At 53.2% G+C, this 17,530-nt stretch overlaps 1 protein-coding gene across 1 annotated transcript; it reads right to left on the reverse strand.

Moving 5' to 3' along the window:
• Positions 1–1,544: 1,544 nt before the first annotated feature.
• Positions 1,545–15,128, reverse strand: stil (STIL centriolar assembly protein). The gene is made up of 16 exons (XM_083940755.1): positions 14,821–15,128; positions 13,863–13,970; positions 13,609–13,724; positions 13,128–13,315; positions 11,980–12,224; positions 11,814–11,897; positions 11,146–11,232; positions 10,870–11,029; positions 10,659–10,762; positions 8,280–8,388; positions 7,456–8,202; positions 6,361–6,460; positions 5,499–5,709; positions 3,286–3,376; positions 2,947–3,185; positions 1,545–2,157 (listed from the first exon to the last, which is right to left on the reverse strand). Exons 1-16 carry the CDS (start codon positions 14,898–14,900, stop codon positions 1,632–1,634), a joined length of 3,195 nt encoding a protein of 1,064 aa, XP_083796881.1. The 5' UTR covers positions 14,901–15,128; the 3' UTR covers positions 1,545–1,631.
• Between the last annotated feature and the right edge of the window lie 2,402 nt (positions 15,129–17,530).

Here is a 17,530-nt window from a genome sequence, read left to right on the forward strand (position 1 = left end):
TTAGGGTCCTTGTCCTCCCCTCCAGGCCCGTTTGTACTCACACTACCTGGGCCTCGGAGAATGCTTCTTGCTGCCTATACGTCATCACGCCGTAACACGTCACACGCATTGATGACGTCATGGCGATGCGTGGCTTTGTTTCCAGATCTTTCCGTAGACCTCGGAGTTTTTGTGCGTCTTGTCGACTGTTTTTGAATCTTTTCATCGACCAAATCTGCAGTAAACACTCCACCTCCGCATCACACCAACGTGAACCTTTCGCCGCCATTGTTTGAAATGTCCGCGCATGGTCCCTCCTTCTTTTTTCTACGTCCCAACAGGCGCACAGGAAATGACCTCAGAACCGCCGTAGGCCTCGTGCTCGTACACGTGCGCACGCTCGTGCTCGTACACGGGGGCTGGTGGTGGCGCTAGTGTGATGGCGTGGACGGGCATTTGCTAAGGACAGCTCACACGTTGACATTTCATTGATGGCGTCCTGAACAGGAAACGTCACCGAGATTAAAACCCGAGAGCGACCGTGGCGCCCTTTGTTGAACTCCATCATCTGACCCTCCAACGAGGTCACGCCGCCCGCACACGCAGGGACGTGCAGGGACTTTCTTCAACAGGCGGGTTCACGTCCTCCACTGGCGCCGGATTCACCAGACGTCACCTCTCAAACACCTTCAGGATGTTCAGGATCCGCGTGTTCACCAGCTTCAGGTGGCTCTGCAGGAGGAGTGGGAGAACGTCTCCCGGGCCGCGATCCAGGACCCGGTGGCGTCCGCGCGTCACCGCTGTACGTGAGGCTGACGGCGCGCACACACATGCACACGCGCACACACACACGTTACTGGCGTTAGTGAACGTTCATCATGGCCCCCGCTGGGTTCTTCCTGCCGTCTCCAGACGTTTGTTCTGATCCTGATGCGAGTCAAAGCTAAAGTCGTTACTGCGTTTGTTTTTATGATTGATGGTTAAAGTGCAGAAATGATTTTAATGATTTTACTCTTTAAACATAAACGTGCATCCAGGCTTTAAAAGGATCAGTTTTATTTGTGGAGTCATAAATATTCAAACTAAATCTGTGCAAAAGACGTTTCACATTAAAACACCGACGACAAAAGAAAAGATCACGCAAACGTTTCATCAACACAAACAGTTAAAGTGGCAGATGCGTCTCAAGACTCCGACTCACCAGACGCCATCTTTGAAAAGGGCAGATTTTAGAGTCTCCACTGATGCAGACGCTGGTGTCCTGCTGTTAGTGTCTGGATCAGAGCGGCAGCCATCTTTGAAAAGGGCAGATTTTAGAGTCTCCACTGATGCAGACGCTGGTTTCCTGCTGTTAGTGTCTGGATCAGAGCGGCAGCCATCTTTGAAAAGGGCAGATTTTAGAGTCTCCACTGATGCAGACGCTGGTGTCCTGCTGTTAGTGTCTGGATCAGAGCGGCAGCCATCTTTGAAAAGGGCAGATTTTAGAGTCTCCACTGATGCAGACGCTGGTTTCCTGCTGTTAGTGTCTGGATCAGAGCGGCAGCCATCTTTGAAAAGGGCAGATTTTAGAGTCTCCACTGATGCAGACGCTGGTTTCCTGCTGTTAGTGTCTGGATCAGAGCGGCAGCCATCTTTGAAAAGGGCAGATTCTGTCAGAAGAGTTTGGGCAGCTGCCTCAGGCGGCTCAGGTCCAGGATGTTCCCCACGGACCCTTCTGTCTGACGGCTGCTCGCCCTCACTAAAGATGGCCGCCCACTGGAGGAACGGTTCTCCTTGTCGGCGGCGGCGAGCAGCTGCATCTTGGGCCGCAGGTCTCGGATCAGCTGACTCTGTGGGAGGAGCTTCACGGTCAGCGGGTGGCGAGCCGACGCCTCCTGGACTTCGTCCTCCTCCTCGCCGTCCTCCTCCTCGATCAGGCCGTACCTCCTCATGTACTTCCTGGTGGCCAGAGACATGTTGCTAGGCGACAGCAGGGAGCTGTTGGGGGCGGGGCCTGGACGGGGGGCGTGGCCTCCCACAGACAGCCTGCTGAGCTGAGAGTCGCTGAGGTAACGCAGGGCGATGGCGTTGGCCTCCAGACTCAGGTCCACGCTGCCTCCGGGGAACACGCAGCTGGTCGACGGCGCCTCCACGCTCAGTCTGGACAGAACCGCCGCCGGGTTGATCCTCGCCAGAGTGCTGACCACACAAACAGGAAGCACACGTCATGTCATAAACACACTTCCTGTTTCTGTTTACTTTATATTTAGAACGTGTTTATAATAAAGGTGAGCCCAGTCCGGACCCTCGGGTGAGCCCGGTCCGGACCCTCGGGTGAGCCCGGTCCGGACCCTCGGGTGAGCCCGGTCCGGACCCTCGGGTGAGCCCGGTCCGGACCCTCGGGTGAGCCCAGTCCGGACCCACAGGTGAGTCCAGTCCCGACCCTCAGATGAGCCCAGTCCGGACCCTCAGGTGAGCCCGGTCCGGACCCTCGGGTGAGCCCGGTCCGGACCCTCGGGTGAGTCCAGCCCGGACCCTCGGGTGAGCCCGGTCCGGACCCTCGGGTGAGCCCGGTCCGGACCCTCGGGTGAGCCCGGTCCGGACCCTCGGTGAGCCCGGTCCGGACCCTCAGGTGAGCCCGGTCCGGACCCTCAGGTGAGTCCAGCCTGGACCCTCGGGTGAGCCCGGTCCGGACCCTCAGGTGAGCCCGGTCCGGACCCTCGGGTGAGCCCGGTCCGGACCCTCGGGTGAGTCCGGTCTGGACCCTCGGGTGAGCCCGGTCCGGACACTCGGTGAGCCCGGTCCGGACCCTCAGGTGAGCCCGGTCCGGACCCTCAGGTGAGTCCAGCCTGGACCCTCGGGTGAGCCCGGTCCGGACCCTCAGGTGAGCCCGGTCCGGACCCTCGGGTGAGCCCGGTCCGGACCCTCGGGTGAGTCCAGTCTGGACCCTCGGGTGAGCCCGGTCCGGACCCTCAGGTGGGTCTGTACCTGCTGCTCTCTACTGTTTGGTGGATTCTTCGGTCGGACTCGGTCAGATCTTCTTCGCCCACGTCGACTCCGAGCTGCTGTAGCTGCCTCACAGTGGCGCTGACCACCGAGTCTCCGCCCACAGAGTCTCCTCCAAAGCTCCGCCTCCTGCTGGACCGGGGGGAGTGGGAGGGGTCAGCGAGCACAGGCGGGCTCCTCCTCCTGGAGTCCTCGTCCTGCAGACGACTGGTCAGCTGAGTCTGAGGACACAGAGAGGATCATGGGACATGTAGTTTAATGTGGTGTTGTTCATGTTGTTGTTGTTGTTGATGTTGAATGTGTTCATGTTGTTGTTGTTACCATCAGGTTGTGATAGAAGCTCTGCTGGTCGTCTGCAGATCTGCACATGCTCACACTCTCTCCCAGAACTGGACTCTGCAGACCGCTGACGCTGCAACACGGGTCACCACACGGGTCAAGACACGGGTCACAACACGGGCCACAACACGGGCCACAACACGGGTCACAACACGGGTCACAACACGGGTCACAACACAACACGGGTCACAACACGGGTCACAACACGGGACACAACACAACACGGGTCACAACACGGGACACAACACAACACGGGTCACAACACGGGTCACAACACGGGTCACAACACGGGCCACAACACGGGCCACAACACGGGTCACAACACGGGTCACAACACGGGTCACAACACAACACGGGTCACAACACGGGTCACAACACGGGACACAACACGGGACACAACACAACACGGGTCACAACACGGGACACAACACGGGTCACAACACGGGTCACAACACGGGACACAACACGGGTCACAACACGGGTCACAACACGGGTCACAACACGGGTCACAACACGGGTCACCACACGGGTCACAACACGAGTCACGACACAACACGGGTCACCACACAACACGGGTCACCACACAACACGGGGTCACAACACGAGTCACCACACGAGTCACAACACGGGTCACAACACGAGTCACAACACAGGCCACAACACGGGTCACAACACAACACGGGTCACAACACGGGTCACAACACGGGCCACAACACGGGCCACAACACGGGTCACAACACGGGTCACAACACGGGTCACAACACAACACGGGTCACAACACGGGTCACAACACGGGACACAACACGGGACACAACACAACACGGGTCACAACACGGGACACAACACGGGTCACAACACGGGTCACAACACGGGTCACAACACGGGTCACAACACGGGTCACAACACGGGTCACCACACGGGTCACAACACGAGTCACGACACAACACGGGTCACCACACAACACGGGTCACCACACAACACGGGGTCACAACACGAGTCACCACACGAGTCACAACACGGGTCACAACACGAGTCACAACACAGGCCACAACACGGGTCACCACACAGGTCACAACACGGGTCACAACACGGGACACAACACGGGTCACAACACGGGTCACAACACGGGTCACCACACGGGTCACAACACGAGTCACGACACAACACGGGTCACCACACAACACGGGTCACCACACAACACGGGGTCACAACACGAGTCACCACACGAGTCACAACACGGGTCACAACACGAGTCACAACACAGGCCACAACACGGGTCACCACACGGGTCACAACACGGGACACAACACGAGTCACAACACGGGACACAACACGAGTCACAACACGGGTCACCACACGGGTCACAACACGGGTCACAACACGGGTCACAACACGGGTCACGACACGGGTCACGACACGGGCCACCACACGGGTCACAACACGGGTCACAACACAACACGGGTCACAACACGGGACACAACACGAGTCACAACACAGGCCACAACACGGGTCACCACACGGGTCACAACACGGGACACAACACGAGTCACAACACGGGTCACAACACGGGTCACCACACGGGTCACAACACGGGTCACAACACGGGTCACAACACAACACGGGTCACAACACGGGTCACGACACGGGTCACGACACGGGTCACCACACGGGTCACAACACGGGTCACAACACGGGTCACAACACAACACGGGTCACAACACGAGTCACAACACAACACGGGTCACAACACGGGTCACAACACGAGTCACAACACGGGTCACAACACGGGTCACAACACGGGTCACAACACGAGACACAACACGGGTCACGACACGGGTCACGACACGGGTCACAACACGGGTCACAACACGGGTCACAACACAACACGGGTCACAACACGGGTCACAACACGGGTCACAACACAACACGGGTCACAACACGGGTCACCACACAACACGGGTCACGACACGGGTCACAACACGAGACACAACACGGGTCACGACACGGGTCACGACACGGGTCACAACACGGGTCACAACACGGGTCACCACACAACACGGGTCACAACACGGGTCACGCCACAACACGGGTCACCACACAACACGGGTCACAACACGACACGGGTCACCACACAACACGGGTCACAACACGGGTCACAACACGGGTCACAACACGGGTCCCTGTCACAGTCTCACCTGTGCTGATTGGAGGGGGAGCAGGTGCCCCCCTCACCTGTGATGTCACTGTCCTCAGCTCCGCCCACAGGCCTGATGACGGACAGGTTGTCGTGTGAGGGGGGAGGAGGTGTGGGTGAGGAGGGGGTGCTGGGGGAAGGAGGGGGAGGAGCCTGAACCTCCTGATGGGGGAGGGGAGACGGGACTGGATCCCCCCAGAAGAGACTGGCACCTGAAAACCAGAGGACATTTGATTTATCACCTGTCCTGGTCTCACCTGTCCTGTCTGGTCTCACCTGTCCTGTCCTGGTCTGGTCTCACCTGTCCTGTCCGGTCTCACCTGGTCTGTCCTGTCTGGTCTCACCTGTCCTGGTCACACCTGTCCTGTCCTGTCCGGTCTGTCCTGGTCTCACCTGTCCTGTCCCGGTCTCACCTGTCTGTTCTGGTCCTGTCTCACCTGTCCTGTCCGGTCTCACCTGGTCTGTCCTGTCTGGTCTCACCTGTCCTGGTCACACCTGTCCTGTCCTGTCTGGTCTGTCCTGGTCACACCTGTCCTGTCCGGTCTGTCCTGGTCTCACCTGTCCTGTCTGGTCTGTCCTGGTCTCACCTGTCCTGTCTCACCTGTCTGTCCTGGTCTCACCTGTCCTGTCCTGTCTGGTCTGTCCTGTCTCACCGGTCCTGTCTGGTCTGTCCTGTCTCACCTGTCCTGTCTCACCTGTCCTGTCCTGTCTGGTCTGTCCGGTCTCACCTGGTCTGTCCTGTCTGGTCTCACCTGTCCTGGTCACACCTGTCCTGTCCTGTCTGGTCTGTCCTGGTCTCACCTGTCCTGTCCTGTCCTGTCTCACCTGTCCTGTCCGGTCTCACCTGTCCTGTCCGGTCTCACCTGTCCCCACAGCGATGCTGGCGGTGCTCCTGGAGGTCTGGGTGTGGACCTGCTGACTGGAGGACTGAAGTGTCCCCTGAGCCTCCAGCAGCATCTGGACCTGAGGAGATTCAGAACCACGTCAGAAAAACAAACAAACAAACAAACAGAATCAGATGTGAGAGGGATTGTTTTTTACTTTAAAAACAAATGCATCTGTGTGAACTCTTCTTAGTGCTTTAGACTTCTGTGCGTTTCCCAGAGAAAATGAAACAGGAACAGCATCTGCAGTGACTTAGTGACACTTCACAGGGTTCGTTCTCCTTTTCCGAGCTTTTCCAGCACCGCTGTGAAAATCATTACCGTAATCTCTGCACTATAGGCGCACCTAAAAACCTCCACATGTCTCAGTGCTCCTTATAACCCGGTGCTCCTTATATATGGACCAATATTGAGCCACAACAGGTCTCCAACTACGGTGAGCAGCCGCCGACTCTATTTTCCCCGTAGAAGAAGTAACGCGCGGTGCATGTTGAGATATACGACTGCGTGAAGCGTGCCGTTTCATTTCCATGTGTGTGTTTGTGTAAAGAGCCCAAAATGGCTCCTGTTAAGAGACACGCTTACGCCGCAGAGCTTACACTCAAGGCCATTAGTCACGCAGGAGAACACGGGAACAGAGCAGCAGCCAGAGAGTTGAACATGAACCAATCAATGGAAGCAACAAGACGACCTCCCCTGACTGTGTTGTTGACGTTCCCTTTAGCGCAGCTCCATCTAATGGATGCAGAACGTGACCCCAGCCTCGACTGGAGCGTCTGTTCTATGACCTGATAATGTGGGAAATACAGTAAATCACTTTTTTACGTCACGTTAAAGAGAGACGTGTTCTGCTGAACTCAAACTGAAGAAATTTAAAATAGTTTCGTTTACATTTGAAAGCGTTTTCACAGGTTTCCAGCACCTGAACGAACCCTGACTTTGGTTTTATCGCTCTGTTTCAAGAGTCACCTCTGAAAGTCTCTGCAGGACAAGGACACTGGTGTCAGCTGCAGGTGATCGCACCTGGGATGAACTCTGAGCAGGAGCTGGAGCTGCTGCGCCCGTCAGACTCACCTGAGCCTGCAGGAGGCGGAGCTGTCGGTCCTGATGGAGGAGGAGCTGGTAGGCGTCAGACGGGACGACTCCTCCCCCCTGACTCACACAGGAGGGACGGGAGAACCAGGGAGGAGACGCAGGGTCAGGGGGAGGGTGGCTGCAGGGACAGGGGGGAGGAGGAGCAGGGAGACGGGTGGAGGTGTGAGGAGGGACAGGAGGAGAAGATGGATGGATGCTGGAGGGAGGAGGCGTGTGATGGGAGGATGGAGGAGTGTGGCGATTGGAGGGTGGAGGAGGAGGAGTGTGGTGATGGGAGGGTGGAGGAGGAGGAGTGTGGTGATTGGAGGGTGGAGGAGGAGGAGTGTGGTGATGGGAGGATGGAGGAGGAGTGTGGTGATGGGAGGGTGGAGGAGGAGGAGTGTGGTGATGGGACGGTGGAGGAGGAGGAGTGTGGTGATGGGAGGGTGGAGGAGGAGGGAGGAGCCCCGGGGAGAAGATGGAGGTGCAGTCGTAGCTGTGGGTGGAGCAGCATGAGCAGGGCGGCTGCAGGTGGGGGTTGGGGGTGCTGTGGAGGTGAGGAGGAGCAGCAGGAGGTGGAGCAGAGGAGGAGGAGGAGGAGGTGAAGGTTCCTGGTGGAGGAGCACACTTCCTGTCAGCAGCAGGTCTGTGGGCGGAGCCGGGGTCGGGCCCTCTGCTCTGATTGGTTGTGAAGCTGCTGTCGATCAGCAGAGAGAGTTCAGGAACAGACGGCTGAACTCTGCGGTTCTGAAACCACAAACACTCGTCACCCGCTGATGATGTCACAGATGTTAGCACGTTAGCATGTTAGCACGTGGACCCACCTGCTGGGCCGGGAGGTGGGGGCTGGGGGACGGGCGTGGGGACAGGTCCTCATCCTCCATCCCAGAGTCCTGATCGCTGACAGACAGACCTGCAGCTGGGGGGGCGGGTCTGAGGACAGAGAGGACTGGGTCAGGTCTGAGGACAGAGAGGACTGGGTCAGGTCTGAGGACAGAGAGGACTGGGTCAGGTCTGAGGACAGAGAGGACAGGGTCAGGTCTGAGGACAGGGTCAGGTCTGAGGACAGAGAGGACCGGGTCAGGTCTGAGGACAGAGTCAGGTCTGAGGACCGGGTCAGGTCTGAGGACAGGGGGGACAGGGTCAGGTCTGAGGACAGAGAGGACCGGGTCAGGTCTGAGGACAGAGAGGACCGGGTCAGGTCTGAGGACCGGGTCAGGTCTGAGGACAGGGTCAGGTCTGAGGACAGGGTCAGGTCTGAGGACCGGGTCAGGTCTGAGGACAGAGAGGACCGGGTCAGGTCTGAGGACAGAGAGGACCGGGTCAGGTCTGAGGACCGGGTCAGGTCTGAGGACAGGGTCAGGTCTGAGGACAGGGTCAGGTCTGAGGACAGAGAAGACCGGGTCAGGTCTGAGGACAGGGTCAGGTCTGAGGACAGAGAGGACAGGGTCAGGTCTGAGGACAGAGAGGACCGGGTCAGGTCTGAGGACAGAGAGGACCGGGTCAGGTCTGAGGACCGGGTCAGGTCTGAGGACAGGGTCAGGTCTGAGGACAGAGAGGACAGGGTCAGGTCTGAGGACAGGGTCAGGTCTGAGGACAGAGAGGACAGGGTCAGGTCTGAGGACAGGGTCAGGTCTGAGGACAGAGAGGACAGGGTCAGGTCTGAGGACAGGGTCAGGTCTGAGGACAGGGTCAGGTCTGAGGACAGGGTCAGGTCTGAGGACAAGGGGGCAGGGTCAGGTCTGAGGACCGGGTCAGGTCTGAGGACAGGGGGGACAGGGTCAGGTCTGAGGACAGGGTCAGGTCTGAGGACAGGGGGACAGGGTCAGGTCTGAGGACAGGGGGGCAGGGTCAGGTCTGAGGACAAGGGGGCAGGGTCAGGTCTGAGGACAGGGGGGACAGGGTCAGGTCTGAGGACAGGGGGGACAGGGTCAGGTCTGAGGACAGGGGGGACAGGGTCAGGTCTGAGGACAGAGAAGACCGGGTCAGGTCTGAGGACAGGGTCAGGTCTGAGGACAGGGGGACAGGGTCAGGTCTGAGGACAAGGGGGCAGGGTCAGGTCTGAGGACAAGGGGGCAGGGTCAGGTCTGAGGACAGGGGGGACAGGGTCAGGTCTGAGGACAGGGGGGACAGGGTCAGGTCTGAGGACAGGGGGGACAGGGTCAGGTCTGAGGACAGGGGGGACAGGGTCAGGTCTGAGGACAAGGGGGACAGGGTCAGGTCTGAGGACAAGGGGGACAGGGTCAGGTCTGAGGACAGGGGGGACAGGGTCAGGTCTGAGGACAAGGGGGACAGGGTCAGGTCTGAGGACAGGGTCAGGTCTGAGGACAGGGTCAGGTCTGAAGACAGAGAGGACCGGGTCAGGTCTGAGGACAGAGAGGACAGGGTCAGTTCTGAGGACAGGGTCAGGTCTGAGGACAGGGTCAGGTCTGAGGACAAGGGGACAGGGTCAGGTCTGAGGACAGGGTCAGTTCTGAGGACAGGAGGGACAGGGTCAGGTCTGAGGACAGGGTCAGGTCTGAGGACAGGAGGGACAGGGTCAGGTCTGAGGACAGGATCAGGTCTGAGGACAGGAGGGACAGGGTCAGTTCTGAGGACAGGGGGGACAGGGTCAGGTCTGAGGACCGGGTCAGGTCTGAGGACAGGGTCAGGTCTGAGGACAGAGTCAGGTCTGAGGACAGGGTCAGGTTTGAGGACAGGGGGGGACAGGGTCAGGTCTGAGGACAGGGTCAGGTCTGAGGACAGGGGGGACAGGGTCAGGTCTGAGGACAGGGTCAGGTCTGAGGACAGGGGGGACAGGGTCAGGTCTGAGGACAGGGTCAGGTCTGAGGACAGGGGGGACAGGGTCAGGTCTGAGGACAGGGTCAGGTCTGAGGACAGGGGGGACAGGGTCAGGTCTGAGGACAGGGGGGACAGGGTCAGGTCTGAGGACAGGGTCAGGTCTGAGGACAGGGGGGACAGGGTCAGGTCTGAGGACAGGGTCAGGTCTGAGGACAGGGGGGACAGGGTCAGGTCTGAGGACAGGGTCAGGTCTGAGGACAGGGGGGACAGGGTCAGGTCTGAGGACAGGGTCAGGTCTGAGGACAGGGGGACAGGGTCAGGTCTGAGGACAAGGGGGCAGGGTCAGGTCTGAGGACAGGGTCAGGACAAACGTCTCCAAACATCAACAGGGACTAACGCTAACAGCTGAGATAGACCAGGACCTGCTGAAGGAGGTCTGAGCCTCTCTGAAGACCTCCATCTGTCCTCCGGTTTCATCTGGACCCAGCTCACACTGCAGAGTCTGACCCTCCACCGAGACCACCTGCTGAAGGTCCAGAACAGACCACATCAGTCCACAACAGACCACATCAGTCCACAACAGACCACATCAGTCTGGAACAGTCCACATCGGTCCCTTCGCGCTGTTGTTACCTGGTACAGTGTGACACACTGGGAGGCGGTCAGCAGCTGGTAGTCCAGCTGTGGTCCTGGTCCTGGTCCTGGTCCCGGTCCTCGACACTGGAAGAACTGAGGGGCTCTGTGTGTGGAGGCGAACAGCACGAGGAGGAAACACCGTCTCTCTGACAGAACTCTGAAACACCAGAGGACAAGTCAGTGAGTCCAGACCAGCCGCTGACCCTGGAGGCGTCACACCGGACCGGGGGGGGCGACCATGGGGGCGGGGGCAGACCAAGGGAGGGGACTCACCTGTCCTGCAGGGCGGAGCTGTACAGGAACCTCAGACACCAGGCCCACACCTGAGGGCTGTAGACGTGTGTGACTCCACTCAGCCAGCTGTCGGACAAACAGCAGACGTCAACAACAACAACGATCGAACGACAACGCCGACGACGAGGAGGATCGACAACAACGCTGGAAAACCAACTTTCTTAAATTGAAAATATCCGTCAGCTGAACTCTGGACTCTTCAGTCCTGGTGTCGGTGCGGCGCCGCCCGTTCAGGAAGAACAGACGTTTATTCAACACTGAGTTGTTTCAGTCTCGTCCTGCCGCAGACGTAACGTATTTATGCAAAATAACAAACTATCATAAATGTTTACGCATAATTCTGTATCTTTTTCTATCAGATCGCTCGATTCACCGAGGGACTGAGCGCGAGAATACTCGAGTATAAAAGCCGCTCTGATCACGTCGTCTTCACGCCGCGTGTCCACCATGACGTGGCGTCCACAGCAGGCGGAATATTCCCCGTGCAGAAAACAGCACGCCGTAAATATTTACACTCATTCAACGAGTTCTGGAGGAATCAGGCCGACTGCTCTCTGCGTCTGTCTGACCACGGAGATGAGAGCGACGGCGAGCACAGGGACCAGGAGCTCAAACGTGTCAAAGCTGCGTTCACGTGTGTCACTCACAGGCCGACCAGCGGCAGCGTGGAGGCTTTGGGGTCCGACTCCAGCAGCAGCAGCAGCTTCCTGGTCTGGTCCATGGTCAGGAACCTGCGAACACAAAGAGGCGTGAGACCGGAGGGGACACGGCGCCGCAGCGAGGACTCGTCTGACAGGAAGCGCTTCTCCTCACCCTCTCTGTCGGCCGGTGTGCGGCGGCGGCCGGGTGACGGCGGTCAGGCTCCTCAGCAGAGCGGTGGGGATGATGGGAACGGCTCGGATCGGCTGAACGTCTACGCCGACGGACGGACACACGGCCGACCAGCTGAGGCCGAACGCCGCCGCGTCCGACTGCTGAGAGCAGACGACACGACCTCTGACCTTCAACAGCTGAGACAGATCCAGAGCCTGTCTGCTGCTCACAGCCTGATGCAGCGCCTGAGACACAGAGAGACAGACACGTGACCCTCAGCTGTCTCACTCTCACCTGTCCTGCAGGTGTCTCACTCTCACCTGTCCCCTGTCCTGCAGGTGTCTCACTCTCACCTGTCCCCTGTCCTGCAGGTGTCTCACTCTCACCTGTCCTCTGTCCTGCAGGTGTCTCACTCTCACCTGTCCTGCAGGTGTCTCACCCTCACCTGTCCTATGTCCTGCAGGTGTCTCACTCTCACCGGTCCTGCAGGTGTCTCACCCTCACCTGTCCTATGTCCTGCAGGTGTCTCACTCTCACCTGTCCTCTGTCCTGCAGGTGTCTCACTCTCACCTGTCCCCTGTCCTGCAGGTGTCTCACTCTCACCTGTCCCCTGTCCTGCAGGTGTCTCACTCTCACCTGTCCTGCAGGTGTCTCACTCTCACCTGTCCCCTGTCCTGCAGGTGTCTCACTCTCACCTGTCCCCTGTCCTGCAGGTGTCTCACTCTCACCTGTCCCCTGTCCCGCAGGTGTCTCACTCTCACCTGTCTTCTGTCCTGCAGGTGTCTCACTCTCACCTGTCCTCTGTCCTGCAGGTGTCTCACTCTCACCTGTCTTCTGTCCTGCAGGTGTCTCACTCTCACCTGTCCCCTGTCCTGCAGGTGTCTCACTCTCACCTGTCCTCTGTCCTGCAGGTGTCTCACTCTCACCTGTCCTGCAGGTGTCTCACTCTCACCTGTCCCCTGTCCTGCAGGTGTCTCACTCTCACCTGTCCCCTGTCCTGCAGGTGTCTCACTCTCACCTGTCCCCTGTCCTGCAGGTGTCTCACTCTCACCTGTCCCCTGTCCTGCAGGTGTCTCACTCTCACCTGTCCCCTGTCCTGCAGGTGTCTCACTCTCACCTGTCCTCTGTCCTGCAGGTGTCTCACTCACCTTGAAGCAGTGGTGCAGCTCCTCCTCTGATTGGACGACGGTGTCCGCTGACGTCTGGTTCTGCGTGGAGACCAAACAGGGAACCAGGACGTCTCCGGGCAGCAGAGCAGAGGGGACCCTGCCCGAGGACGAGGCCTGGTCCCGACCCGGGTCGAACCGGTCCAGAGTCACGGTGACCCCCTCCTCATCTGGAGCCACAGAGGACGGACGGTTAATAAAGAGGACAGCTGCTGCTTAAAGAGTGTAAACTCCTCCTCCAGGGTCTTTGTCTGCACTTTAATCCTCCGTAACCATGGAGACAGTTTTTATTAAGGTAGAAATCAGGAGAGATGCTAACAGCCGGACGTGGCTAACAGTGGTTAGCTCGGGGCAGCACGGTGAAGGCATTCAAAGGTCTTTTTTAACCACTAATGCTGCTGAAAATAACAGCAAACCTCTGCAGCAGCAGGAGAAGAGGAGCTACGGTCATGTGACCTCTTACCTGCGTCCACACACACTGACCCCAGCAGGAAACACAAGAGGCGGGGCTTGTTGCTCTGACGGGCGTGACGCTGAGCCAACCGCAGAGCTTTCTCCAAGAGGACCAGCCGAGGCTTCCTACACACACACACACACACACACAATCTTGACCATTTGAACATGTGTGTGTGTGTGTGTGTGTGTGTGTGTGTGTGTGTGTGTGTGTGTGTGTGTGTGTGTGTGTGTGTGTGTGTGTGTGTGTGTGTGCGTGCTCACCTGCGGGTGCACAGGTGGAGGTGGAGCGTGTCTCCTGCAGGGCTGCCGTCCCACAGAGCTGATCTGGATTTGGGGAAAGTGAGCGGAGTGAGAGAGTTCACGGAGCTCCTGAACAACAGGAGAAGAAGAAGAAGGAGGAGAAGAAGAAGAAGAAGAAGAAGAAGAAGAAGAAGAAGAAGAAGAAGAAGAAGAAGAAGGAGAAGAAGAAGAAGAAGAAGAAGAAGAAGAAGGAGGAGAGAGAAGAAGAAGAAGAAGAAGAAGAAGAAGAAGAAGAAGAAGAAGAAGGAGAAGAAGAAGAAGAAGAAGAAGAAGAAGAAGAAGAAGGAGGAGAAGGAGAAGAAGAAGAAGAAGAAGAAGAAGAAGAAGAAGAAGGAGGAGAAGGAGAAGAAGAAGAAGAAGGAGAAGAAGAAGAAGAAGGAGGAGAAGGAGAAGAAGAAGAAGAAGAAGAAGAAGAAGAAGAAGAAGAAACAAAAACCAGATTAAAGCAGTTCATTTTGGGACCAGTGAAAGTGAATGTGAAGTCAGTCAAAGCTGCAGAAAACTAAAACTTGAATTTAACAATGAACAAATGAGAGAAAATGAAACATTAAAGAAAACAAAACCACAACTATATTTATCTAATGATTTATATATTTATGTTTTAATTAAAGTATAAAAATGCATTCACACAAAATCAAGACAAATACAAAATAAATAAATCTATTTAAAATATAATAATCAGGAAAAACTATTTAATTAAAAATGAACAAATAAAAGAAATAGGAAAGTACAGCAAATAATAGTTTACACACACACACCTGCTCACACACACACACACCTGCTCACACACACACACACACACACACCTGCTCCCACATGAATAATACACACACACACACACACACACACCTGCTCCCACATGAATAACACACACACCCACCCAGCAGGTGTTGTGTGCTAACGGCTAACATTAGCTCACCTGCTCCTCCGGTTCTCTGGAGTAAACACGGACTCAAACACCCCGGGGGGCAGCGCCTGGAGGTTCACCGGGCAGCTCATCCTGCTGCGGCCGACGGAGAGGCGCCGTTACCGGGCACTGACTTCAGCTAACTCCCGCTGACGTTAGCCACATTAGCTCCCTGCTCCCAACCGCGTTAAGTTACCTTCCTTTCGCTAGCTTCTTTAGCTCCGTTAGCTTCCACGACGGACGCAGCTCGAGTCACTCGGAAGATGGAGGTTTAATTAATAACGTTATTCTGAATCAGTTTATTAAAGTTTATCCGTTTATTAAAGTTTAATAAAGTTTGAGCAGAAAACAACAACGCTAGCTCCACGCGCTTTGATTCTGGCGCTGTTTCTGCCTCCTCTGGCGGGGCAACAGCGCCAGCCAATAGGAGGCTCCGCCGGAGGGATTCTGACCAATGGCGGCTCGCGTCGTTTCCCCGTCTCTTTCTGGGCCTCCTCGTGACGTCACGGGTAGATTAAAGGGGCTGTAGCTCGACACCGCCCCCTCCGGTCAGAGCGGGAACTGCGCCTTTTAGGATTATATATATATTTCAATATATATGTACAAATAATAATAAAATAACAATAATATTCAATAATATTTCAATATATATGTACAAATAATAATAAAATAACAATAATATTCAATAATATTTCAATATATATGTACAAATAATATAAAAATAACAATAATATTCAATAATATTTCAATATATATGTACAAATAATAATAAAATAACAATAATATTCAATAATATTTCAATATATATGTACAAATAATAATAAAATAACAATAATATTCAATAATATTTCAATATATATGTACAAATAATAATAAAATAACAATAATATTCAATAATATTTCAATATATATGTACAAATAATATAAAAATAACAATAATATTCAATAATATTTCAATATATATGTACAAATAATATAAAAATAACAATAATATTCAATAATATTTCAATATATATGTACAAATAATAATAAAATAACAATAATATTCAATAATATTTCAATATATATGTACAAATAATAATAAAATAACAATAATATTCAATAATATTTCAATATATATGTACAAATAATATAAAAATAACAATAATATTCAATAATATTTCAATATATATGTACAAATAATATAAAAATAACAATAATATTCAATAAGATTTCAATATATATGTACAAATAATATAAAAATAACAATAATATTCAATAAGATTTCAATATATATGTACAAATAATATAAAAATAACAATAATATTCAATAATATTTCAATATATATGTACAAATAATATAAAAATAACAATAATATTCAATAATATTTCAATATATATGTACAAATAATATAAAAATAACAATAATATTCAATAATATTTCAATATATATGTACAAATAATAATACTAACAATAATGTGTGTGTGTGCGTGTGTCTCTGTGTGTGTTTCTCTCTGTCTGTGTGTGTGTGTGTTTCTGTGTGTGTGTGTGTGTATTATTCATGTGGGAGCAGGTGTGCATGTTTGTGTGTGTGTGTGTGTGGGTGTAAGAGTGTGTGTGTGTGTATCTCTCTGTGTGTGTGTGTGTTTCTGTGTGTGTGTGTGGGTGTGAGAGTGTTTGTGTGTGTGTGTGTCTCTGTGTGTATGTGTCTGTGTGTGTGTGTATTATTCATGTTTGTGTGTTTCTGTGTGTGTGTGTGTATCATTCATGTTTGTGTGTGTGTGTGTGTGTGTGTCTCTCTCTTTGTGTGTGTGTCTGTGTGTGTGTATTATTCATGTGTGTGTGTGTGTGTGTGTGTGTATTATTCATGTGTGGCTCTTCTTCCAACACACAGTATTTATTCATGAGTGTGAAACTGGAGACGGACGGAAACCTGCTGCTGCTGCGAGGACACCAACACTGGGACCGTGACCGTCTCCTTTCATTAGATTTCATTCATATTTATATATTTACTTATATACTTTTTATTTATTCATTTTATATGATTATATATGTATTAAATATAATTATTTATAAATTTATTTACATATTTATTAAATGATTATTTATATATTTACTTATATATCTATTATAAATGATTATTTATATATTTACTTATATATTTATTATAAATGATTATTTATATATTTACTTATATATTTATTATAAATGATTATTTATATATTTACTTATATATTTATTATAAATGATTATTTACATATTTATTTATATATTTATTATAAATGATTATTTATATATTTACTTATATATTTATTATAAATGATTATTTACATATTTATTTATATATTTACTTATATACTTTTTATTTATTCATTTTATATGATTATATATGTATTTATATATTTATTAAATATTATTATTTACATATTTATTTAATATTTATTATAAATGATTATTTATATATTCCGTCGGTTGCCGGGACAACGCCCACCCGTGCGCGGGCTGAATCGTTCCCGGGTTTTCTGTCGGAGTGACGCGTCATCATCCTCCTCAGAAACGATCTTTGATCACTGGAATTTCTGGTCTTTGTTGTTGCTGCTCGCTGTTCCAGCAGCCAATCAGCTGCCGGCTCCCGTCTGGAACGCCCACAATTCTGCCTAACCGTCCAATCAGAGCGCTCCTGTGCCCGGACGCCATCTTGTCGCGTCTGCTGCTGATGGAACCTGTTGCTCCGCAGTTCCG

Source organism: Echiichthys vipera (genome assembly GCF_963691815.1).
Source record: "Echiichthys vipera genome assembly, chromosome: 3".
In the NCBI taxonomy this organism is placed as follows: Eukaryota; Metazoa; Chordata; class Actinopteri; order Perciformes; family Trachinidae; genus Echiichthys; species Echiichthys vipera.